Source organism: Dendrobium catenatum, unplaced genomic scaffold, assembly GCF_001605985.2.
Source record: "Dendrobium catenatum unplaced genomic scaffold, ASM160598v2 fragScaff_scaffold_146, whole genome shotgun sequence".
Lineage (NCBI taxonomy): Eukaryota > Viridiplantae > Streptophyta > Magnoliopsida > Asparagales > Orchidaceae > Dendrobium > Dendrobium catenatum.
This window is the reverse complement of record NW_021318608.1, coordinates 545,940-573,682: the sequence shown is the minus strand read 5'-3', so window position 1 is coordinate 573,682 and position 27,743 is coordinate 545,940. Positions and strand designations below refer to the sequence as shown.

The 27,743-nt window shown below is 35.5% G+C and overlaps 1 protein-coding gene across 5 annotated transcripts in view; it reads right to left on the bottom strand.

Annotated features, from left to right (window-relative positions):
- The window catches only part of LOC110114351 (haloalkane dehalogenase 2), a 56,927-nt gene extending 33,599 nt beyond the window's left edge, over nucleotides 1–23,328 (bottom strand). For 3 of the 5 annotated variants that reach the window (XM_028700997.1, XM_028700998.1, XM_028700995.1), the window contains exons 1-3: nucleotides 22,982–23,326; nucleotides 21,741–21,816; nucleotides 5,958–6,040 (exon numbers count right to left, since the gene is read on the bottom strand). In XM_028700997.1, coding sequence (XP_028556830.1) covers nucleotides 5,958–6,040; nucleotides 21,741–21,816; nucleotides 22,982–23,281 — 459 coding nt within the window. In that variant the 5' untranslated portion in view covers nucleotides 23,282–23,326. Of the gene's footprint in view, nucleotides 1–5,957; nucleotides 6,041–21,740; nucleotides 21,817–22,981 lie in introns of all 5 variants that reach the window. The other 2 variants (XM_020847203.2, XM_028700994.1) reach the window with 2 other exon arrangements.
- Nucleotides 23,329–27,743: the final 4,415 nt, after the last annotated feature.

The following is a 27,743-nucleotide window of genomic DNA, read 5'->3' as shown; positions in this document are numbered from 1 at the left end:
ATGCGAATCTGGGCTTATCTCGGACTGGATTGGAGAGTCAGCTAAACCAATTAGGCGCTTTAAAGCCATAAATCCAATCTTATAAAAGATAGGTAAGGTTTGTTATTTAAACTTTTTAGAAATTAGAGCCGATATCAAGAGAATTTCCTAATTGGCTCATTTGCTTATGAATGGTAGGATTATGCTTAATGTATTTAAAACTTATTTCTTTAGTTGATTTCTAATGCAATACATGCAAATTGATCTTGTATGCAAAAATTATATAATGAACTTCAAAAATTAGGCATAAAAATAAGTTTTTTCCTAGAAATGCACAACATCCCCTAGACAAAGAGCACCATAACAGGTCATGTGGTCAATCAGAACCCCCAAGCGGAAGGTGCCTAATAAGGAGAGAAAGATATGAATACATGAAAAACCCATGGCATGCCCAGGCTTACTTCTTAGGAAATGCTTATCTTTCAGAGTCTAAAAATTTTATTTAATTACAGGTAGAATTTTTTGTCCTTAAGAGCCTAACTGTGTTCCAGACTAAAGCAAAACATTGTGTACAAGTAAGAAACCTAAAAAAATAGTCAATTTCTAAAGCATATAATTAAATGGAATCAACACATCATCAAATCATAGCAAATGAGTATAAAGGCCATATGGCAAGTGCCACTTAGTTACGACACAGGATCTGCAAAAATTTAAAGTGTCTGGGTTCCACTAACAACAAACTCGGATTCTAATCATAAAGAATGACGCGAGTTTTAAAATGGGATATTTTTCTTGTCTCTACTTTTTTAGCTCTTTCCTTTGGGCTACTTAGATCCACTGATTCCGAATATCCAAATGAAAAGAGCTTCTCCCTGAAGGGGTGTTTCTTTTCTCCTTGGATTTCAAGTCATCCTAATTTGGATCTCCAAATAAAAACAACTCCCCGAAGGGGTGTTTCCTTCCTCTTTTTATTCCAAATCAAATATTAATGTCTAATTTTAAATTAACTTTCACAACTCTTTAAAATTTAAATTTACATGTGAAAAATTTAAAGATGACTTTATACTCCCTGCATGTTATCCAAGGCAATTCATAGAAAATCAACAAAAATCCTAAGCATTTTATATACAATCTATTGCTCACATTTGAGAAAGCATATTCACTTGGCCATGCTTTTAATTTTCAAGGGGCTTAGCAATTTTAGCAAGATAGAAAAATTTCATTAATCATAGTTTAATTAGCCCCCTTTTTATAGCCCTATATAAGTATGGCCACCTGCAGAAAATTTCATTAGAGATCATTCATAACCTAGAAAAATCTAAAGCCCATCACATCTCATATCATAAATAGCATAGTAAAAGAAAACATCACATCACGACTCACGAGCATTACAAATAAAATTGGACCATAATAACCATGGAAAATCACGTAAAATCAACGTCACACAGAAAAGGCATGTAAAAAGAACAACGACATAGCCTAAAACTAGGATTGGTTGTTCTAACAAATCATTTATAGTGTGCGTGTGTGTCAGGCAATGCTGTTTGGATATATCCTAGATTGGTTATTGTTTGAAGTTTTATAATGTTATATTTGGTGTGTTTTTAGGCTAAGGAAAATTTTAATTTGAGTTTAAGTTTGATGTTTTGTCGTTTATTTTAAAGTTGATTTTAAGTGTTAGAATTGATTACTCATTGGTTCTCTAAAGTCCTAAATTTTAATTAGGTGTTTTAGTTCTTAAGCCTCAAAATTCAATACACTTATGCCCTCCCATTAGAATTTATATAAAGTATGAAGGCTTTTATTTATTACAACAACAACAACATCAAGCCTTTATCCCACTACGTGGGGTCGGCTACATGAATCCTTTTTCTCCATTGTGTCCTATTAAAAGTCAAATTCTCGTTTAATTCTAATAAAGAAAGGTCATTCCTAATATTTTCTAACCAAGTATTTTTAGGTCTACCCCTACAACCCGACAGCCCCCACATGGGTTACAAGCTCGCGTTGCTGAGCTCAAGTTGAACAATAACTATCTTTGTTTACACCAGGGTTGTGAGGTTTATTTCACCCTCATTGGAGATAACTTAATAACCTTATAGGCTCGAGTTACTCAGCAGTTATCTTTGGATTTATGTTTGATTTAGTTTATTGATTAAATTATCTAAGTTTATGATTAACTTATTAATGACTTATTGTGGTTTATGATTTACAATCCATTAAATTCACTCATGACGTTATCACAACGGGCATGAAGACCCAGGGTCTTCTTAAGACACTTAGCCCTGCAACCCGAGGTAGTCCATTCTAAAAAGTTCATCAATGAAATATTGGTTATACATTTTAATGTTATAATCTGATTTGATTGATTAGCCTAATGATTAACTAAAAATTTGATTATTTATTGATTACTGATTTTTAATTGAATATTTTAATGTATTTAATAAAAGGTCCATTTCTTGACTTTTTAATTTACATTAGTTTCTAAAGTTATTATATTTTTCATAAATAATAAATCCAGAGATGAGTCTAATGCCTTTGAGTTTGCTCAATTTGGAGTTTTCTATGATTAGTTATGAATTTTTAAAACTTGTGTATTTAATGGAAGTATTTAATTGATTAATTAGAGGGATTTTCTTATTTTTGTACCAAACTAATTTCAAATCACTTGAAATCTTCCCCAAATGTTAGGGATGACTTATGGGGGGTGATTTTAAGTGTTTAAATTTTATTTGATATTTTTTATTATTTTTAATTATTTATTTTAATTAATGGTTGAATTTCATTGATTATTAAATTTTGACCAATTCTGAAGGTTGGTGATAAGGCTTTTGAATTTTTTTGAATGTGTGTTTAATTATGAACATTTTAAACCCTAGTTTTGTATTTTTCTGATTTGATTTCACGTCTAATATAAGGGTTGTTTTTTGTTTTGCTTAATTTTATGGTCAAATGATGTTAAATGAAAGTAAAATTAAAACCTGGGGTGTATAATGTCACTAAGTTTACTGGTTTAAAGTTTCACCCCTATTGTGTGTGTAGAAATTCCTATGATTTTTCTAAAATTTCTAAACGTGATCCTTAATTATTTTTCCTAGGTGTCTCTAGTATTCAAATGAGCTTGAAATTTGATCATGCTAACCCTCATACATGTACAAACACACCACAGAAAAATAATAGGAAAATTTTACCTATTTGGACAATTATGAATTTTCAAAGTTATGATCCCAAAATGGACCCATCACCATGAAAATTCATTTCACAGCAATCCTGAGCACATTATGACTCAATAAAACAACATATGGTGTATAAAATGTTCAAAATCTAACCACAAAAAATTGAGCGTAATTTGACAACTGGATCATGAGAAAATTGAAAAACAATTGATTTCAATCATATATGAATTTCTCACAATACATTGATCAAAATGACTTTAAAATATTTTTATAAAATAGCAGTGGTCAATCCCTTTCCAATGAGTCCAACATCACTCAATTTGGTGAAAAAATAATTTTTCTGTGATTTTTGAATGTTCTAGGCAGTTAGATTAATTTTAAATCAATTTTTTTAATTAAAAAGGTAGCGGCGCTGCGGAGGCAACGTGCTGCATGCGTATGGCGGCTCGACAATGGCAGGACACGCAACAGCTCAACGTTCGGACATACGGTGGGACACATGGTGTGCGATCATGCGCCGTTTAACCACGTTAGCGGCCGAATCGACTGTTGGTTTCAAATGATGGGACATCAACAACACAAATTGTGCCACGCCACCCACCTCAATTATGCACTGAACACATTGAACGTGCTGTTTCGACCGGAGCATTCTGCGCTGTCCGATCGTGATACACGTGCGATCAGACGGTTCAGGTCACATGAAAAATCCTAGTTCAAAATGAACTATGATTTCAAATGCCCATAATTTTTTATCCAACCATCCAAATTTGATGAAATTTCAAACATAAGCTCTACTTGTGTAGATCTTTTAATACCTAGAATTTGGAGGCTCTATGCATTGAGATCTTTGAATATTAATCAATTTGATCCTGAAACTTCAAATTGGCATAACTTAGTAACTAATAGATGGAATTCTTCGATCTTGGGCTTGTTTTGCTCCTGGAGAAGTCCTCTTCAACTTTTCAAAGGACCTCAAGAGCTGGTTTGGGCTGGATTGAAAGATAGATTCAAATTATCTTTTTTCTCCTTTACTCTCTCATTCCTCTGAGGAGCTGGGAGAAAGCTTGGAGAATATAAAGAAAGCTCTGGAGAAGCAAGTGGAGAAAATTTGGGGGTTGGAGGAGGCTTAGAGAATGAGTTAGGTTAGAATACGGGTTTTGCACGCTTTTAGGCCATTTGAACCCTAACTTTTGTTTTTTAAGGCTAGGATGGATTAGAGGGGTTCATGGGATGCTTGCCACCTATCCTAGGTGGTTAGAACCTAGGGGGAAAGTTGCATGGGTGAGAGTGACTTAGTTAAGATCACATGAGGAGAGGGGGGATCACTTCTTTGGCTGAGATGAGAGTTGGAGAGGTCATGCATGTTGTAGGAATAAACTCCAAGGGATTTGAGGTCAAGGGTTGGTTGTCTGAATGAAATTTTGGCTACATGTATGGATTTGACCATTCCAAATGGGTTGACCAAGTCAAACCAATGGGGGCTTGTGCTTGGAGCATGCAATGAAATGATTTTGATGGTTTGATTTGGCTTGGATTGAAGTTTGGCTTAAGAAAAGCCTCTTTTAGGCACTTGGGTCAAGCCATATGGCTAAACCAAGTAGACCCAAGGGTTGGTCACCTATGAATGATTCTTGGGGTCACAATGGACTATCCCAAGGGTTCAAATTGGTGGGCATTGGATTTTGATTTGGTTAAGTGTATGGTTGGTTTGGTTAACCATGGTTGACTTGGTCAACCAGGTTGGACAAGGGTTGGGGTTAGATCCAACAAGTTCATAATGATGTCTTGAAACCAATAGAGGTGGTCCAAGCCATGGTGAGGTCTTCTTGTGTAAGATGCATGTTTGAGCCCCAAAGGGGTCATTTGGTCAACCTATGTCGACTTGGTCAATCAAGCATGACCAAGGCTTGGGTTTGAGTTCAATGCATCCGAAATGGTATTTGGAATGGCATTGGAAGAGATTTCATGGCATAGTTTATTGAGTTTGAACTGAGTTTGGATTTAGTTTGAACTTGTGTGAATTTGAGTTTTGATTGAGATTGATTTGAGTTTAAACTGAGTTTGGATTTAGTTTTGATTTAGTTAACCTCATATAAAAATGAGGTCAACACTGGCGCCCAATATTTATAAGTTTCCTTTCTAAATTATATATTTTTCTTATTAAATATAAACTTTCATGTGATCTGAATACAAGGTCGTCATAAATACAGAACTACATTGATGCATGAGTTTTAGCCTGCCTGTGTCCATAACTTGTCTAACAGGTAAAAAACAAACGTCGTGTATATTTTAACAGAGATGAAGCCAAGCTCTTGATAGGCACATGCCCCTCCAGCTTACAAAAACTTTTTTTTTTAAGAGAATTTACACTTTGCCCATCAAAAATGTGTTTTTGTAAAGCAATTCTCACGTAAAAATTGTGCTATCTAAGAAAAATTTATGCCTATTCCCTAGGCATGTAATGAGATTCTAAAACTTTCCAAAGCAGGAATATAAAGATCTTCCATCAGGGCATACTAATGAGCAGTGGAATAATTATTCGTTAACTAATAATCGCAACATAAATTATTCTCATTAAGCACCAATCAAGTATGAACCTACATAGGTGGGTTAAGGTTAATAGTGAAGACAATGACGATCACTTGCAAAAATTGATGAGTTCAATCTGTTGATGGTCATTTCTGCAGAAATTGTGTAAGAAAACAGTATTTCTGTTTGATTTCATCAAATATTAAGATATGATCAGTTTTTGAAAAAAAGTCCCATGCTAAAATCATAATCAAGATAAGTTCACAGGCAAACCTGAGACATTACTTCTCGATAACTATATGACTGGGTTGGAGCCCCATGAATAAACAAGATGATCCCCCGTTGTGAAGAAGATCCTGTAAGTTCACATGATCTATGAAAAAGGTATAATACTGGCATTAAGCATTTAGTATTTTTCTAAGGATAATATAAAATTAATCTTACTCTCGATTCTCTGATCAATCCTTTTTGCATTAGGGCTTGATTCCCCTACTACATAGCAATCTTAATCCCAATTCATACACATTTGGTTGTGCTTAAAAAAAGCATATCGGTAGTGATGGCAATCCAGGTTTAAAACCAACTGGGTACACTAGAAATAGGCTTGGTTTGTCTTTATAACAGTTAAAGTATCAATCCATTTTTCATGAGATGGATTCCTAAACCAGATAACTACAGAAATGTTAATCTCGATTCACACACCGTAACATCAGTGACATCAATCCAGGTAGAAGAGCTGGGCTTGGTATTATCTCTTTCTAACACAGTTGAGGTAAAAAGGCACGGGGTACCCTGGAACTAGGCTTAGTTGATCTCCATCTAACACAGTTGAGAAATCAAAGGTTTTCCATAATAGATCGGTCCGGCAACAGATACCCACATAAATCTTAATCCCAAATCATGCATCTTTAGTGATGTCAATCCAGGAAGATGTATTGGCTTGGTTTAGTCTCCACAGTTGAGGAATAAAAGCCAAAGGGTCCAAGAAAAAAACATAAGTAACATTCAAATCTCTTTATAAAATGGCTCCTAAAGAATCGTACGATTTGAAATGTCAGTTGTATGAATTTATGAATAAGGAACTCATTTAATCAAATAATTTACCTTAGAGTGCGCATGTGTACTTTCTTAAGAAGAAAGATAGATAAATGAGAATGTACATCGATTACATAGAGTTGAATAAAATGACAATCAATAACAAATATCCATTGTCAAGCACCGATGATTCATTTAATCAATTGGAATGTGCTGTCAAACTCCCTATAATTGATTGAGATCAAGATACCAATGAGTCAGAGTAAAAGAAATAGATATAACAAAGATAGCTTTGTAACTAAAGTACGATTATTATAACTTTTAAGTGATGCCATTTGGATAAACAAATGCTCCTAAAATCTTAATGAATTTGATTAAATGTACTTGGTCATACATTGATCAGTTAGTGATTATATTCATTGATAATATATAGATATAATCTAAGACCAATGAAGATCATACTAAATAATTGAAATAGTATTGGAGCTGTTGAGGAAGAATCAATTGTATGAAAAGTTCTCAAAATATTGATTCCAGTTGAGAATTATTATATTTTTGGGGCACATAATCAGTGGTGAAGCAATTTTAGTGGATCCTGAATGCCTACACCAAAAAATGTTATAGAGGTTCATAGTTTTCTGAATATAACTAGATATTATAGGAGATTTATTAACCAAATATGGCTATACCATTATGCAGATTTATGCAAGAAGATGTTAATATTGAATGGACAGAAAAAAATGAGAATAATTTTCAAGAATTAAAAAGGCTTCTAACAACTAAACTAGTATTAGTTATCCAATCAAGAATAGAATGCTTTCAAATTTACAGTGATATATCATTAAAAAGATTAAGATATTTTTTAATGCAAAATAAAAAAATAATTGCATATGTATCAAGACTGTTGAAATCGCATAAGAGAAACTATCGTACACATTAGGGGTGTAAGTGAGCCAAGATGGCTTGAGAGCCGAGCTTAGATATTTTTTAATGCAAAATAAAAAAATAATTGCATATGTATCAAGACTGTTGAAATCGCATAAGAGAAACCATCGTACACATTAGGGGTGTAAGTGAGCCAAGCTGGCTTGTGAGCCGAGCTTATTGAGATCACGAGTCGAGCTCGAGCTTGACCTCGAGCATGTTTAGTAAATGAGCTCGAGTTTGAGTTTGATGAGGCTTGGCTCGTGAGCTCGCGAGCCGACTCGAATCACAATTAATATTTCTTTTAATAATGTTTATTTTCTTTATTAAATTTTGAATATTATTAAAAATAAATAATAAATTCTTTTTTTAAATCCCGCCTAAATCTTGCAATTCAAGGCGGACGATGTTAGGCCCCAAGGAGGACAGCTCATTGATAGGAAATACTTGAGTTCGCAAGTAACCCTAAGGTAATACTTGAATTTGCAAGCAATCCTAATCCAAATTGATGTACAAACAGCAAGGGTACTGCTGTTTATAGCAGAAAAACAGCCCAGAACAGTAGAAAAAACAGAGAAAATTTGTAGGAAAATCTGAAGGAAAACTAGCAAACAACTTGTATTCCACTAGAAGATGAATCAAAACAACAACGGTACAATATTCTTCAATTCGAAATTCTGAAGGAAAACTAGCAAAAGCGCATGGTCGGCCCCCTCTCTCCTCCTTGCTTGGGCCGGCAGTGGTAAACCCAAACCGGTCCACTAGGGACCGAGTCAGGAGCAATAGCCAGCCCCTCCTGGGCCGGCGTAACATTACTCCCCTCACAAAAACTCACCTTGTTCTCAAGGTGAAAGTAAGGGAACTGCTGCTTCACAATCTCATAGGGCTCCCAAGTAGCCTCATAGTCGAGGAGATCCTTCCATCTGATCAACACATCTTTGTTTCCCTTTTTATCAAATCTTACCCCTTCCATCTCCAGGGGCTCCATGACCACCTCCAAATCCTCTGTCAATGATGCTGGTAACTCAGTACTAACTGCAAGCTCCCCTAGAGCTCTCCTCAACTGTGGCACATGGAACACTGAGTGTATGGTAGCGGTTGAGGGTAACTTCAAACGAAACGCCACGGCTCCAATCTTCTTCAGAATCTCATAGGGACCGAAGTACCTCGGGGCCAATTTCTCGTTCCTCCTGTTAACCATTGATTTCTGCCTGTCGGGCCTTAGCTTCAAGTACACCATCTCCTCTACTTCATATTGTATGTCCTTCTTGTGTGTATATGCTCGCTTTTTAATGATTTGTTGTGCTCTTCCCAGATGTTTCTTCAACTCATCCAACAAAAGGTCTTTTTCCTCTAGGTATTGTTCCACTGAAGAGATAGGTGTACTTTCTCTCCTATAGTGCACTAGGTGTGGGGGGTCCCTCCCATACAACAATTTGAACGGGGTGATCTGAAAAGCAGAATGGTACGAGGTGTTGTACCAATACTCTGCCCATGGTAACCATTGAGCCAACTTCCGTGGTGTTTCTGAAGCAAAACACCTCAAATATGTCTCTAAGCTCCAGTTTACCACCTTTGTCTGTCCATTTGTCTGAGGATGATAGGCGATACTTCTCTTGAGGACAATGCCATGCATTCAGAACAGTTCTCTCCAAAACTGACTAAGGAACACTTTGCCTCTATCAGTCACAATTGATTCAGACATCTCGTGTAATCTAACCACTTCCCTGATAAAAGCTACTGCCACTGATACCGCGGTGTACGGATGTCGTAGGAGGATGAAATGTGAATACTTACTGAGTCGGTCCACCACTACCAAAATGACTGTGAATCCCTCTGAGCAGGGTAGGCCTTCGATGAAATCCATGGCCACTTCCTCCCATACTCTGTTTGGAAGTGCCAATGGTTGGAGTAACCCTCCTGGTGCCATTGCTATGTATTTATTTCTCTGACACACCTAACACCTTGCCACCATCTCCTCCACATCCTTATGCATCCCCTTCCAGTAGAGTTCAGCTGCTAACCTCCTGTATGTCTTCTGCACTCCTGAATGGCCTCCTACTGTGCTGCCATGGAACTCCTGCAACAAGTGGGGAATATGTATGGAAGTTCGTGGCATCACAAACCTCCCGTGATACAATAGTCTCTCTCCCTCAATGCAGTAACCCGGATGACTACTCTTGTCTTTCCTCAGATCCTCCCCGATCATTCCCAATTCCCTATTAAAGACAAAGGAAAATTACAAATTCCCTAAACAGCCCCTAATTCAAATTTTCCCCTCCAAACAAGTATTAATCAGGGTGTGGGGCCCAAGCGCATGGTCGGCCCCCTCTCTCCTCCTTGCTTGGGCCGGCAGTGGTAAACCCAAACCGGTCCACTAGGGACCGATTCAGGAGCAATAGTCAACCCCTCCTGGGCCGGCGTAACATTACTCCCCTCACAAAAACTCACATTGTCCTCAAGGTGAAAGTAAGAGAACTGCTGCTTCACAATCTCATAGAGCTCCCAAGTAGCCTCATAGTCGAGGAGATCCTTCCATCTGATCAAAACATCTTTATTTCCCTTTTTATCAAATCTTACCCCTTCCAGCTCCAGGGGCTCCATGACCACCTCCAAATCCTCTGTCAATGATGCTGGTAACTCAACACTAACTGCAAGCTCCCCTAGAGCTCTCCTCAACTGTGACACATGAAACACTGAGTGTATGGTAGCGGTTGAGGGTAACTTCAAACGATACGCCACTGCTCCAATCTTCTCCAGAATCTCATAGGGGCCGAAGTACCTCGAGGCCAATTTCTCGTTCCTCCTGTTAGACACTGACTTCTGCCTGTAGGGCCTTAGCTTCAAAAACACCTTCTCCCTCACTTCATATTGTATGTCTCTCATGTGTGCATCTGCTCGCTTCTTCATGATTTGTTGTGCCCTTCCCAGATGTTTTTTTAACTCCTCCAACACTTGGTCTCTCTCCTCTAGGTACTATTCAACTGAAGAGACCGGTGTATTTCCCCTCCCATAATGCACTAAGTGTGAGGGGTCTCTTCCATAGAGCACTTTGAAAGGGGTCATTTGAGATGTAGAATGGTATGAAATATTATACCAATACTCCGCCTATGTTAACCATTTAGCTCACTTCCATGGTGTTTCAAAAGAAAAACACCTCAAATAGGTCTCCAAGCTCCGGTTCACCACCTGTCTGTCCGTCTGTCTGTGGATGATAGACGGCACTTCTCTTGAGAACAGTGCCCTGCATCCTGAAAAGTTCCCTCCAAAACTGACTAAGGAACACTTTGTCTCTATCAGACACAATTGATTCAGGAATCCCGTGTAATCTAACCACTTCCCTGATAAATGCTGCAGCCACTGATACCACAATGTATGGATGTCATAGGAGGATGAAATGTGCATACTTACTAAGTCGGTCCACTACTACCAAAATGATTGTGAATCCCTCTGAGCGGGGTAGGCTGTCGATGAAGTCCATAGACAGTTCCTGTCATACTCTGTTTGGAAGTGCCAATGGTTGAAGTAGCCCTCCTGGTGTCATTGCCATGTATTTATTTCTCTGGCACACCTCACATCTTGCCACCATCTCCTCAATATCCCTATACATCCCCTTACAGTAGAGCTCTGATGCTAGCCTCCTATATGTCTTATGTACTCTTGAATGTCCCCCAACTACACTGCCGTGAAATTCCTGTAATAAGTGAGGAATGTGTACTGATGTTCATGGTATCACAAACCTCCCTTGATGCAACAACCTCTCTCCCTCCAAATAGTACCCTGAAAGTCTACTACTATCCTTCTTTAAATCTTCTCTGATCTTCTTCAACTCCTCGTTCTGCATGCTCTCTTCCTTGATGGCCCCCTAATTGACCATCAGTGATACTGAAACTGTTAGCCCCTGAAGTTCCCCAACACATATGGATAAGGCATCAGCCGCCTTATTTTCCACCCTCGGTGGATACTGGATCTCAAAATCATAGCATAAAAGCTTTGACAGCCGCCTCTGATGTTCCTCGATCACCATCCTTTGCTCCAATAGATATTTTAAACTCCTCTGATCCGTACAAACAATAAAATGCCTACCCAGTAGATAAGTATGCCATTTCTGAATGGCCAAGACTATGGCCATCAACTCTCTCTAGTAACTAACTTCAACCGAGCCCTGGTCGACAGCACCTAACTAAAATAGGCTATCGGTCTGTGATTTTGTATCAACACTGCTCCCAATCCATATCCTGACGCATCAGTCTCCACTAAAAAGATCTGACTGAAATCTGGAAGATCCATTACTGGGACTGTTGTCATGGCCTTCTTCAAACCCTCAAAAGCCCGGGCTTGTAGGATCTAAAGAACTTCTTTCAAGTACTCCAAATGCTCCTCCTCTGTTCGGCTGTACACCAAAATGTCATCAAAGAAAACCAGCACAAACTTCCTGAGGTACTGCCGGAACACGCTGTTCATCAGAGACTGAAAGGTGGCAGGAGCAATTAGTGAGCCCAAACGGCATCACCAAGCACTCGTAGTGCCCCTCGTGCATTCTAAATGTTATATTCTGAATATCCTCATTCATTCTGATTTGGTGGTAGCTTGACTTCAGGTCCATCTTGGAAAACACTACTGCTCCGTGCAGCTCATCTAATAGCTCGTTGATCACCGGAATGATGAATTTATCCGGTACTGTCTCCTTGTTCAAAGCTCTATAATCTACGCAAAGCCTCCAACTCTCATCCTTCTTTTTGACTAATAAGACTGGACTGGAGAAGGGACTCACATTGGGTCGAATGATCCCTGCCTCCAACATCTCCCTAATCAGCTTCTCAATTTCATCCTTCTGAATCTGGGGGTAGCAATAAGGTCGAACACTGATCGGGGACACCCCATCCTTCAGAAGGATTGCATACTCCTGCTCTCTGGGTGGTGGTAAGCCCTAAGGTGGCTGGAAAATCTCCCTGAACTGCTGTATGAGTGGTTGCACCGCCTGAGGAATGTCCCCCTCTTCACCCACATTGACCTTCTCAAAGCATTGTAGCTCCACCAAATATCCTCCTCCCACCTCTTGTATGGATCTGATCATAGATTTGAGAGATACTCCTGATTTGGATAGCCCTGCATCCCCTTGAATCACTATCATTTGTCCTTCCACCATCAATTCCATCCTTAGAGCACCCCAATTGACCTTGGTCTCCCCCAAAGTCTGCAGCCATTTCATCCCCAGGATGACATCGGTACTCCCCAATTCTAAGGAAAGAAAATCCTCCTTCACCTATATCCCTTGAATGGTCAGTACCACTCCCCTGCAAACTCCTCTTCCCATCTCCACCTTCCCCGTGCCCATCATCACTCCATATCCTTATGTGTCCATTAATTTCACCCCCAACAGATTGGCAATCTGATTAGAGATGAAATTGTGGGTGGCCCCACTATCGATCAGCACCACTACCTCTCGGTCCCCTATTTCTCCCCTCACCTTCATGGTGTGATTTGTTGTGAATCCCACCACATATTTTAGAGAGACTTCAGCTACATCCAGATGTAACTTCTATTCTTCCATCCTCCACTATCCTGCTCTCACCTCCCTCAGTTTCCTCGTCATCGCAGATGGTGTGAACCTGAAGAGTTCGGTCCTTGCACCGATGCCCTGGCATATACTTCTCATCGCACCTGAAACACAACCTCTTAGCTCGCTTCTCCTGTATCTCTTTCTGAGTCAGCTTCTTAAAATTTCCTCCAGGCCCCCCTCCTCCATTCCTCTCCTTTGATGCCTCTCGTGAACCCCCTGGTGCAGCTCCTTTAGGAGCTAGGAAAGTAGTTGTCATCCTATAGGATCCCCCGAAACTACTGCCTCGAACCCCCCTCTCCATATGCTTCTGGTCCTCCACCAGCTGAGCCAACTTCATGGCCTCACCCAAGTCGTGTGGTCGCATCACTCTAACAACTGCTCTGATCTCTGGTTTAAGCCCCTTCATGAAGTTCCCTTTAAGCACGGTCTCAGATAGATGATCCAACCTGCTTGCTAAGTACTCAAACCGGTCACGGTACTCTGCCACTGTCCCTTCCTGCATAAAGGCAAATAATTGCTCATAGAAGTCTCCTCCCCTACCAGTTCGGAAATGCTTCAATAAGCACTCATTGAACTCTCTCCAGCTCCTGATAAGCTGCCTCATGCCCGCCACTGGTACCAAGCCAGTGCCTTTCCCTCCAAGCATAGTCCTGCCATCGTTAGCTTCTCTTCCTCGGTCAGCCCGTTGACAGAAAAATAACGTTCCACCTTGTAGATCCAGCCATGGCCATCCTCGCCCTCAAAGATGGACATCTTCAACTTTCTCACCTTTGGATCACCCCAATGGCCCTTGCCTCCTCCATGTCCCCCATGCCGCACATGGGAGAGGCTCCCCAGCTGTCCCTATCTTCCCTTCAGCGAGATCAAACCCGTATTCATCATCAACTTCCCCTCTTCTCCTTCCAAATTCAGCCCCTCGTGGTGAAAATCTCCCCTTCTTCCCACAAACTCAGCACTCCTTCCATATCCCATACTCATCTCCTCTCTAGAAAGTGGCTCTAAAGGCGGCATGTCATCCTCTCCCTCAAGGATCTCCACTTCCGGATTTTTCCTCCCCCTAAACGGGTTCGGATTTCCTCCTACGCCATGGCCCTCGATGGTCTCTCTAGCTTCCAATGTCATTGGATTGGTCTTCATCTCAAGTAATTTCTTCAACATCTCTTCCATCACCATGAACTTCCCTTCTAACCTTTCATTATTGGAGGTGATTTGATTTTGAAAATAAAAAAAATTTTCCCTCCAGATCTGATTTTAATTGACCGATTTCGCCATCCAAGACTTCCACCTTCTTCCCGGTCTGAGGCACAGCGACCCAAAAACTGCCGGTGCAGTGTTTGAGTCTCTGTTCTATAGTAATTTTGTATTTTGCATGCAACACTGCGACACTAGGTTGGAGCGCTGTGGTGTTAGGCCACTAACAGTGTTTTTATATATTTTTTTGTTACAAATATCCCTTCCACCCTCACCTCTCCCACTCTTACACTGCTGGATCGAGAAGAAATTAAAGAAGAGGAAGAAGAGGGAAGGAGGAGAGAGAAAGCCTATTTCTAGTCAAAGAAAATTGTTTTAAGTATTGGAAGTTGCTACCCTCTTACTTTTGTTTTCGATTATTTCAATTTCTACATATTTATCACTCCTAAATTAGCTAAAACTGCATTATCTCCTGATGTCATAAGTTTTCACCGTATAACTTTTTCTATGTTATAGATTTGATCATTCTGAATAATATGATATGATTTTATTGCATTTTCACTATTAAATATATACATAAAATTTTTTGAGTAAAATGAGTCAGGAAAACCATATACTAAAAATGGGTTGGAATGTGATGTACTATGATTTGATATGAAAATACTAAAATATGAATTGGGCTAAAATAACTGAAGAATGATTAATGCGCATTGAACGGATGTAATATACTGTACTGATATTGATTTGATAGAAAATGTAGTGATTTATATCAAATATATGATATGATATCCTCATGTGATATCCTCAAGATCCACGTGGTCCATTGACGAAAGAATGTGGATATGAGTTATAAGGAGCTAGAGATTGATTGGAAGCTAGGAGTATGGGTGACTATCACGTGTTTCAAGGGAGGTTAGAAGGACTACACTGATTTGCGACTACCTGGGAGTTGTAAGAGCAGGAGTAAGATACCCTCATCTAAATATCTGATAGAATATTAATTATTAATTATTGATACTGATTATTATTATTGATTATTCATTATTGTTACTGATGTTATAGCTTATATTGTACTAATATTAACTACTATTATTGATTAATGACTATTGTTACTATTAATATGTTGGACATTGAGGATATTGAGACTAATACGGGCTATAGTATTAACACTAGTCACTATTACTGATTACTTATTGCTAATATGATTACTAATACTAACATTATACTAATATTATTTACAATTACTGATACAGATCATTATTACTGATGTTGTAACTGATTATGTAATAGATCGAGATGTGATGTACTATAGACTAAGCAATTCGTATAGATAATCGATATAGATATTGATGCATAGATTTTTTTATATGATTTGCAATATATTATTTTTATATTGCCAGAGTGATGGTGAAATAGATGGGGATATTATCAGCAGAATTCAAGTTGGATGGTTGAAGTGGAGGAATGCATCGGGCTTGTTATGTGATAGAAATGTACCCCTCAAACTTAAGGGAAAATTCTATAAGATGGTAGTGAGGCCTGCAATGCTTTATGGTGCTGAATGTTGGCCTTTAAAAGAGAAGCATAATACTAAGTTAAGTGTGGCAGAGATGAGGATGCTCAGGTGGATGAGTGGCTTTACCCTTAGAGATAGGATACGAAATGAGCATATACGTGAAAAGGTTGGAGTAGCTCCAGTAGAAGATAAGATTAGAGAAAGTCGCCTTAGATGGTTTGGTCACATAAAACGGCGGCCTTGCGATGACCCGGTTAGGAGAGTAGAGGTATTAGATTTGACTTATGTTAAGAAAGGTAGGGGTAGACCTAAAAAGACTTGGTTAGAAAATATTAGGAATGACCTTTCTTTATTAGATTTAAACGAGAATTTGACTTTTAATAGGACACAATGGAGAAAAAGGATTCATGTAGCCGACCCCACGTAGTGGGATAAAGGCTTGATGTTGTTGTTGTTGTTGTTGTTGTTGTTGTATTGATTTCAGTTGTAGGATTTTAGTTATTTGCTAGGCTATTAGCTCATTATGTAGTTTAAATAATTTCAGGTAAGGAACCTACACAGCTTGAGGTTGTGTATGCAGTGATGCTAATGTAGTTTTATTTCATCTTTTGGTTTACGTATTCTTTGTAGCTAGTGTGACAATTGTACTGTTTTGAACTCTAGACGTAGCATGTAAATATTGATTATATTAATATAAAACATAATTTCTATTGTTTATATTTTTGTAATGCAATTAATCATCTATGAATATTAAATTGATCTGGTTGTAAATGATTAATCATTGATTGTTAAATGAAAAGATAATAAAGAGAGAAGAATAAAAGAAATTCTTTCACTATAGATCCCGGGGCGTCACACAGAGAATACCACATAAAGAAATTGAAATATAAAAATCAAAATTATAAATAACCTTAAAGTATTTTAAAATTTGAAGTTCAAATGCTTGAAAATAAGTAGATTTTATATATTAAAAAGAAGCGGAAGCATAGATAAAAAAAGAAGCACCTTGAGAAAAATAATAAGAAATTAAACATAAATTTCCCCATCTATTTGAATGTTGTTAAGGAATTTCAAAGGTAAAACTCTTATAAGAGAGAAATGACATAAACAAAAATGTTAAGAGCTACAATTAGAATTCTTCCTTGAATTATGTCCCATTTTTCATGCATTACAAAATGGCCAAATGTATTTTTATAATATTCTACATTTCATTTTGATAATTTTTTTATATCAAAATATATGTAAATAAGTAAGTATAATAGTATTTATATATGAATTTAATTGTTAAATGATTTTTTAAGTTTTTATTTAATGTTTCTATAATAGAATTATTATCGTACAGAAAAACCTCTCTAGATCCACTTTCCCGCACATTCAGTGGTGATTGTTGATTTGGATGGTTATGATTGTGTTTATTTATATATTAATTTGTATAAACATATTTATATAGTAATAACCAATAGTATTTCATTATATTCCCCATTTACTCATTTACAAGAGCTCTGATAGACTGTAGCCTAATGAAACTAAAACGAAAAGAAGGGACATAAGAAGAAAAGAAGGAAAAGAAAAATAAGCGAAGAAGAAAGGAAGAAAATGAAGGAGAGTTAGGTTTGGTAAGAGAAATTCAAAATGCAAGGCTTAGGTTTGGTAAGAAAAATTCAGTTTTGCAATCTTTTCAAAGCTTAGATTCAAGTTAAGGCTTAAGGCTTGAATAAGAAGAAATTTTTATTGAAGTAAAAATAATATTTTGAAAATATTTGTTATAGATTTGTTTTTCTATTTAGGAAATTATTGAAATTTGGCAAAATCATTATTTTTAGATTGTTTACTATAAATCGAGGCTTCTAGGAGATAAAAATAAGGTAATTCATCCTGAAGAGAACCCACTAACTGCAGCGACATGCTCAATCTCAAATATAATAGGCAAAATATTCCTAGGCTTATTATTTATAAGTCTTTGCAAATTTCATTTGATCGTATTGTGTATAGGTATAGAATTTCTTTGCATTCGGTATGCTAACAGCACATAGTATCAGAAACGTAAATTCATTTTGTATGATCACATGTTCAAATAAAAATGTATGATATTACTATTTATCTCAAGCCATAATACAATTAAATAAGACAATGCATATTTTAGTATTTAAATGTTGAGTTTTACATATTATGATTTACTTTAAATGCATGCTAATGCAAGTGGATTCATAACAAGTACATTTTAATGTTAAATATTTTAGATGTTCATAAAAATGATGCAAAAATAAAGAAAGTAAAAAAAAATGTCATGTCAAGAGAGATAGGTTGATAGACTACAACGACATGCACAGAAAGAGGTAAAGTTATGACGAGATGAATTTCAATAAGGAGAATAAAAAATTTCCCAACTCTCAATTTTATAAGTTGAAATGAACCAAACCAAATTGAGAGGCCATTGATAACTACAATATTGGGCAAACCAAACTTTATCAAGGATTATTATGGCCGAAGGGCTAGGTGAAGCCCAACAACAACAAGCCTTTATCCCACTACATGGGGTCGGCTACATGAATTCTTTTTCTTCATTGTCTCCTATTAAAAGTCAAATTCTCATTTATATCTAATAAAGAAATATCATTTCTAATATTTCTAACCAAGTCTTTTTAGGTCTGCCTCTACCTTTGTTAACATAAGTCAAATCTAATACCTCTACTTTCCTAACCGGGTCATCGGAAGGCCGCCATTTTATGTGAACAAACCAACTAAGGCAACTCTCTCTAATCTTATCTTCTACTGGAGCTACTCCAACCTTTTCACGTATATGCTCATTTTGTATCCTATCTCTAAGGGTAAAGCCACTCATCCACCTGAGCATCCTCATCTCTGCCACAATTAACTTAGTAATATGCTTCTCTTTTAATGACCAACATTTGGCACCATAAAACATTGCAGGCCTCACCACCATCTTATAGAATTTTCCCTTAAGTTTGAGGGGTACTTTTCTATCACACAACAAGCCCGATGCATTCCTCCACTTCAACCATCCAACTTAAATTCTGCTGATAATATCCCCATCTATTTCACCATCACTCTGAACAATAGATCCAAGATATCTAAAACGTGTACTCTTATTAATGACTTGATCGCCCAAAGTCACAATCCCCTCACTAGGTCTATTACTACTAAAATTACACTACATATATTCCGTTTTAGATCTACTCAAGCGAAAACTTTTAGAATCTAAGGTTGACCTCCATAATTCAAGTTTACCTTCAACTCCCTCTCTAGTCTTATCAACAAAAAGAATATCATCAGCAAAAAGCATACACCAAGGTACATCCTCTTGCAAATGTCTAGTGAGAACATCCATGACTAAAGCAAAATAATATGGGCTTAAGGCTAATCCTTGATGTAACACAACCGAAATAGGGAAATACTTGGTCAAACCACCTTGTGTTTGAACACAAGTAATAGCTCCTGCATACATATCTTTAATGGTTTGAATATAAGCGCTATTAACTCCTTTCTTTTCAAGAACTCAAATGATATAGATATGCAAAGCCTATATAAATATTAAATGACATTTCGAAGTAAATGATAAGTATAAATTGAGAAGAAAATGAAAGTAAAGCATTTAATTTCATATTATAGTATATTAAATAATTCGACCTTTACATATATACTTCACTATTTTATAGATATTCATGTTCATTGCTTATAATCAATTCTTTTACTTCTTAAATCATGAAAGCAGACTGACTTAAAAGTGTTGCGCTAAGCTAATTATATTTATGAAAATAAATGCTCATATTAATTCATATGATCAACAAAGCATGCTATATTATTTTCTTATATATTAAAATTATTTAACCTGCTGAACATGTAGCTCATCAGATATTATGAAAATGATTTCAGGGAAATGAAAGGAGAAAGTCAAACAGAGGCAGGCGACCAATTTTTTCTTACATAATAGCTTTCTGAATTTACAATTTTGGATGTACTATAGAAAAAAGAATTATATCATGTAAACTAAACATTTTCGATATGTATAATGATGTGGTTAGCCTCTTTTGTAGGCTTGATAAGGAAGGCCTCATCTTTGTAAACTTAGTGAAGCCAAGGTCATAATGTAGACCATCTAGTAGCCTATTTATAGCCATAATATAGTCCTTGTTGTTAGGCTAGCTCTTGATATGGCATGTAACCCTTGATCGATATGTAGCTGAAGCAAATAAGTGTAACCAACTCGATGTGGTTGAAACACCCTAAAGTGTGATACGTCCAACAGTCTAGACCCACCTAGACATATAATGGCAGTCATTGTGCTTCTTAATCCCATATGCAACACCAAAGATTTTCAATTGCTATTTTTAATTTTAAAATTCTATCCCTTGACCAACTATTTCATAATACCTAATATCAAATTATCAAGGTATCAAAGAAGAGGATAAAAGGAAACATTAATAGCTTTGTTACTTGTACAATATACACCAAAATTCATCGATTAAATAATTTCCCTTCTAATTAATATACCCAAGCTTGATTATAGCTTGCTTACAAACACTTCCATAACTCACTCTGTAGACATTTAGATACTCAATGCTCATTCTCACTTGAACTCAAACTTCAATTCCTACAATATTCATCTAAATAATTTGATGTTCACTTAAATTCTAACTTAGACCTGCATCAGTTGAGCTTTATTTAAAAAATTAAGTAGGTCGGATCCCGAATAGTTCTGTTAAAACAAAAGAAATTTGCATTTTTTTATTTTCATTAACCAGTATCTTAGGCTGGCAATATGAAAGAAGGTGTGGCATGGAAAAGAGCAAATGATTGATAGGGACATGTGTTTTATTTTAGACAACATCATCTGCATACACCAGTGTTATTCATAAATTTGAATTTTTCATCTAACGGGTGAAATGACCTGAAAGCTAAAGCCATTTGTTATCCAAGTTTTGCATCCAGCATATGTCAGGGGTTAGTGGCTAAGGTATGGGAGTGTTGCTGATGGTCTATAGTATTGGAAGTATATAGTGATTTATGAGTATTTCTAGGGAATATCTTTTTGCTAGGAATATGCTTATTGATTTATGCATAATGTGCAATAATATCTAAGCATTTGAAACCTAAATGTTTTGACGCATAATTACGTGAATTTCGAATGATGTAGTTATTGATTGTAGCAGCTTAATCTTTCTTTGAATCCCAAATGTTTACCCTTCCATATGAGCTAAATGTTTAAGCGGGTAATTGAGGATCTGGTGGTAAAATTATAATTTATAAATAAATTCTGCCGAGTGGATAGAAAATTCAATAATTTTATATTTTTACAAGAAACAATAGTCAAATCAAGTTATAATGGAGGAGGATCTTTTTTAGCAAGTATCATTTTCTAATTTAACAAGATTAAACGGAGACAAAATTTTCTCATTTAAAGTACATTTAACAAAATTTAATTGGTTAAACCAATAAAATTTAAAACACTGTCATGATATGCATAAATTTCCAGGCAAAATTGAATTTTATGAACATAATTGTAATGAAAGGTTCAAGTCACATTTAATCATCAAGTTAATTATGTGTAATTTGGACAAGTTTGACAACATAGAATTTGTTAACGGAGTTATGTTACAAATGTCAACTATATGCAACCTTATATTAATGTTGATCCGAGGAGTAAGAGGCCCCACCACCCTTTACAAAGTTGATCAAAAGACCCCATATTCGGATATAAACAAACAATGAAATGATTTACACATTATTACATGGAGTGTTTTTTTCTTAATCTCTTCATTTGGACAACTTATTTTAGCTAAGGTAGTTGTTACGAGCACGCACTTACCAGTTTCTCGCACAAACCAACGCAAATTTCCAGATTCTACATATGATCCATAATCCCTGCCTTTATCTTCTATCCTCTACAGATAGCAACAAACAAACATTAAAAGCAAACAAAAATGGTTAGTGCTTAAAATATGTTGACCAACTCAAAAAGAAAAAAAAAATAAATAGGCCAACATAAATGGGCATAGAATGGAGTAATCAAAATTTATGTACGTTATAACTTAGTGCATGGAAAGGAAGGTAGCAAGTTTGTAAATGCAAACTCAAACAATCACAAAGCTTTAAGCATGTGGCAAAAAACATACTTAGAGAAACATGCAAGAAATAGTTCCAATGGAAGAAAAAGAACAAGTTTATTTTCAAATTTGACTGAAACTAAAGTAAGCCGCAATTATGAATTAAAATTAAGGCATTTCTACCAAAGCTCAGCAATTACATTTATTTCTTTTGCAACCTTTTGGAAAATATGGCCCATCCAAAGCATAAGGTTGGCATAATGAATTTAGGCCACTTACTCCAAAATGCATATCATAATGAGTTGTACACATCAATGATGTCAGATTTGATAACTCAAAGCCTTCATAAAACTCTTGTAAGGTATGACAGAATCTTCGATCAGAAATATGCTTCTATACAAACACATATTGCACTGTGTACAGAGGGAAAAAAAATATTGCACTGTGTATGAATAACTCAAATATGCATCTAGTTTGAATATTAGACTTTCACAGAACTTGAACGCTTCATCATCCTGAGAAATAGATAATCCCATCCCCAGATTATGTAGGGTCAGACTATCAGTATTTCATCACTGCACGTTCAAGAAGATGGCAGCTGCAAATAATTGAACATTTAGCTGTGTAAATCTGTTATAGCCCCTTAAAGTTCTAATACTAGATTTAATATTGGTACTGATGTTTATGTTTATACTACTAGAGAGCATATTTAATAGCAGCGCAATGGATCAAAATCAGACAAAAATTAAAAAACTCCGCTCACATGAGAGTCAACACAGCAGTTGTTTAGACAATAAAAGCAACGAAAGTCATTCAATAATAAATTTTACAATAGCTTTGAAACCACTCCAGTTGCCCAATCCAAAAGCTCAGAAGCAAAAAAAAATACCTAATTAGCATGGAATTTAGTGAGGGGGTTCGCCTCATTCAAGAGAATAATAACTAAGAAAAAAATCGACCGTTGAAATTGGTCATGGAGATAAAGAACGAGCGGGAAAATTACGTAGAGCATCTGGCCGACGTTTCCGTCCTCGGCTGGACTCTCCGGGAGCTGGATTGCGCTGCGACTGGAGGGGTTGTCGGTAACAAAACCGAAAGGTCTGAAAGAAGATTGCTTCTTGTCACCTTCCAGATCCCCATTTCCATCGCTGTTGTAAGCAGCAACCGCTTGGCTTCTCCTTCTTGGTCCTTTCATCATCTTCCACAGGAGATACGCCGACCGATGGGATTTTTCATGCGGAGTGTTACGGGGTTCTGCAGGAGAGAAGTGCAGGGAGCGCAGGAGGAAAGCAGTAGCAGCCATTGAAGAAGCCTTAGCCAAACGTGGAAATGAAACGTTAGGCTCATGGGTTCTATGGGCCTACGGCTATCAGTTCTTTTTAATTTTTAAATGGAATTTTTACTAGTGATCGAAATACTTTCAAGGTCCATAAAATAATATAAAATTTTGCTTCTTAATATTCAAAATTAGTCAATCATTTTAAAAATTTATTTCAGACCAAAATATTCCAATATTATAAAAATAAACTTTAAACCTCTAGCGTATTAAGGCATGCGATTTCCAACAAGAAACTATCCAATACTTCCTCATTTGAGCACATCCTCTATCACCTCAATGAATTCATTTGGGACAATTTTTAATTATTTTCTAAAACATTTTTTAGTACAAATATTTTTATTTTTAAATTTTTTTTACTAGAAAGCTATTTTAAAAAACAGTAAAAAATTTGTCTCATACAAAATTTTAGAGGACATATAAGCGATTGGTGTCAAAGTTATCATCTCTCTCTATGACTATTTGTTTAATATTAGTAATACTATATGTTTGAATATTTATGTTTGAATGTATAGCTTACACTATAAACCTTAAACTCAAAATGATGTTTGACATTACATACATATTATGAGCATATTTTAATCATCTTGAAACCTTGTTCATACTTTCAAATAAGGTTCGAATATAATTGAGTTGACTCTTTAAAAAACAGTAAAAAATTTGTCTCATACAAAATTTTAGATGACATATAAGCGATTGGTGTCAAAGTTATCACTCTTTCTATGACTATTTGTTTAATATTAGTAATACTATATGCTTGAATATTTAGGTTTGAATGTATAGCTTACACTATAAACCTTAAACTCAAAATGGATGTTTGACATTACATACATATTATGAGCATATTTTAATCATCTTGAAACCTTGTTCATACTTTCAAATAAGGTTCGAATATAATTGAGTTGACTCAACAAAAATAAACTGGCCTCCCGTGAACCAAACTAGCCCCCAACATGCAAAAATATCCTCATTTTCAAGCCTTTTCACGTGATAATGCTCTGATTAACCTCAATCACGACCATGATTTTTACATGATTCGCCTTCCTATATTTTCCCTCTCACCATTTAGGTCAGACAAATGATAGGGCATAGTCCATCTCTCTACCCTCCTCCCTCTCCCAGCTGTCAAACCCTTCTTCCTTCTTTTGAAACCTTATTTTCCAACCTTCAATCTCCTTCCTTGATTCTTCCTCTTCCTATTCAAATCATGAAATCATAGAATAAAGAAGCCTCCTCTTCCTCCTCCATCCGTAAAAGTATGCAAATGATAATTAATGATTTTTTTTTTCTTTCTTGGTATTTAGATGGGATTAGATTACATTAGATTTTAATTGGTTATACTTATATATTTAGTTATTTTATTTGTGAATTTAGTGTAATACTCAATTTTCATAAGATAAAAGTACAAAATTTCTTAATTAATTTATATCACAAAAATCATTATAAAGCATGTCATTGTGTTCTACTCATCAAATGAATTAATTTGATATACATAAGTATATGTTAATTTACAAGATAGTATAAACAATAAAATTTTCATTTCTACTATCAAGAAATGCAAATAACTTAGCACCGATAAAACTTTCATCGTGTAACTTTTTATATGTTTTAGAGATTAAAATATTGAATGTTTTGAGTATTTTCTAAAAAATTTAAAAATTGTGCAATTTTTATCGAACAAAAAAGTAATACAAACACTGAAAAATTATGTTATAGCACAATGAATGTCTTAAAATAGTGTTTAAAACAATTCTTGGTAATTTGGTTATATTTTGAAAATATGAAATTTTGTTTGTTAGAAATTTTATTGCCTACTGTTATAACAAACTATGTAATTATGACTTGTATTAAATTATACTTAACTATTACAATGCGATGAAATATATGATTATATAATTAAAAAACATCTACTGTGAGATGTAAGGGATTGAAATCCTTTCAGATTCTATCTGTGTCAAGGAATATTTTAGTGTGGTGGCTATAAAGTCGTATTCTAGTATCTATAAGTCAAGTTTTAGTGCCTATGAGCATGTTATGGTACTATAAGCATAAAAGAGAGTTATAATGAGCTTGAATCCTTTGAGATTCTATTTGGGACTGAGATATGTGATATAAAATGTGATGTGATATGAACAACTTTATGATATAAATTACAACTTTATGATATAAATTTTAATTTATTTATCTGGTCAATATTATTATTTAAATAATTATATAACTTTTATACTCTTATTACCTTTTAAGTACAATGATTTATTAGAGTACATTTAATTAATTAAATATTCAGCAAGATGTTTAGTAAAAAAAAATTCGAAATTTAGATTGATTTGTATTGCCTACTGAGTTGGTTGAGCTCATTATGGTTTTGCATCAAGTTTTTAAGATCTAGGACAGGGAAGGAGCATTTTGATTAGCATTTTAGGATTAGATAAAAGTTTATAGTTATTTTTCTATTTTTTTTATACACTCATGGATAATTGATTTTTCAGCTATGTAGCTTCTGTTTCATAGTCTTGTATTGTATTATGGATATATTTTTGATGAAATGAAAGAAATTTATGAATGAGTTTATTTATAGTACTATAAATATTTTTATTTGCTCTGTAGTATGTAGTTTATTTAAAATAAAATTTAGAAGAGAATCTAAAATATTTCAAAATTAGATCTTGGGATTTACTTGTCACAACTCAATACTATAGGACTTATTCTGGCCGAGTTGGGTTGTGATAGTTTGTATGTGAGTGAAATGTAGTTCTGAAATATAACCTCATACCCAAAGCTTCTTGCACTTTCTTCTATAACCTTGACGTAAATCTTTCATCTCAATCTTACAAAATAATAAGGGGAATCCCATGCAGTCAAATGATATTATCCATATAGATCCTTGCTAGCTTTTCCATTGAGTAATTCTTTTTATCGGTAGAAAGTGAGTTGTCTTGTTAAGTCTATCAACTATGACCCAAATTGCATTATGACCTTATTTTGATCTTGGCAAGCCAACTATAAAGTCCATAACAATCTCCTCCAACTTCCATTCTAGAATAAGATGAGGTTGTAATAGACCACTAGGTCTCTGATGTTCGGCCTTGACCATCTGATATGTTTAAGCACTTGGCTATAATATCTGCCACATCCTTTTTTATACATGGTCACCAAAATTGTTTCTTAAGATCTTGATATATTTTTGAGCTCCCTAGGTGAATTAAGTATGAAGTAATGTGCACCACTCAAAAAATCTCTTGTCGAATCTCAAAATGATATGGAACATATAGCTGATCTTTAAATTTGAATGGACTAAAATGATCAATAGTGAAATTTGATTTCAATCAATGCTGAGCTTGTCGTATCTTCATCAACTCTATATCTTCCATTTGGGCTTCACAATATTCATCAATAATTTTTGGTTGAAAAATATACAATAAATAATAGAGTTACCTTCTAATGTTACTATCTCAAGCTAAAGTTGATCCATTTTATACACTACTTATTGCTTTTAAGTGATTTTCCAAGTTGCATAAGATGAAGACTTCTTGCTTAAAACATCCACCACGATATTAGCTTTGCGTGGATGATACTGAATCTATAAATTATAGTCTTTCATTAACTTTAGTCATCATCTATGTCTCAAATTCAACTCCTTCTGAGTAAATATGTATTTTAAGCTCTTATAGTCAGTGAAAACCTCACAAGGAACATCATAAAGGAAATGCCTCAAATTTTTTAGAGTGAAAATAACTACAGGTAGCTCTGAGTCATGTGTAGGATAATTCTTTTTATAAACCTTGATGTGTCTGGATGTGTAAGCTACCACTTTGTTGTGTTGTAATCAGACAAAACAATCCTTGATGTGAAGCATAACTATAAATTTGAAATCCATCAGTACCAAAACGAATGGTGAGAATAGTAGTTGACAACAAGCAATTTTTAAGCTTATGAAAACTCTACTCAAAAGCATTAGATTATATAAACTTAACATACTTCTGAGTCAGACTATTCAGTGGAACAAAAATATTATAATGCCCTCCATAAAACATTTGCAATAAGCAACTAAGCATACAAAACTATGAATCTCAGTGATGGTGTACATCCTCGTTCAATCCATTATGGCTTTAATCTTAGCAGGATCCATAGAAATTATAGCTTTGTTGACTATGTAACTAAGGAACACCACCTCTCAAAGCTAAAACTCACACTTCAAGAATTTTATATAAAGTTTATTTTCACAAAAAATTTTAAATGCTGTTATGAGATGTCAAGCATGCTCCTCATCATTCTTGAAATAGATTAAGATAACATCAATGAATAATATCATAAATTACTCTAAAAATGACTTAAAAATCATATTCATTAAATCCATAAAAGCAACAGGGGCATTAGTCAAACAAAAAGGCATGAAAAAATTCATAGTGACCATCTCTAGATTAAAAAG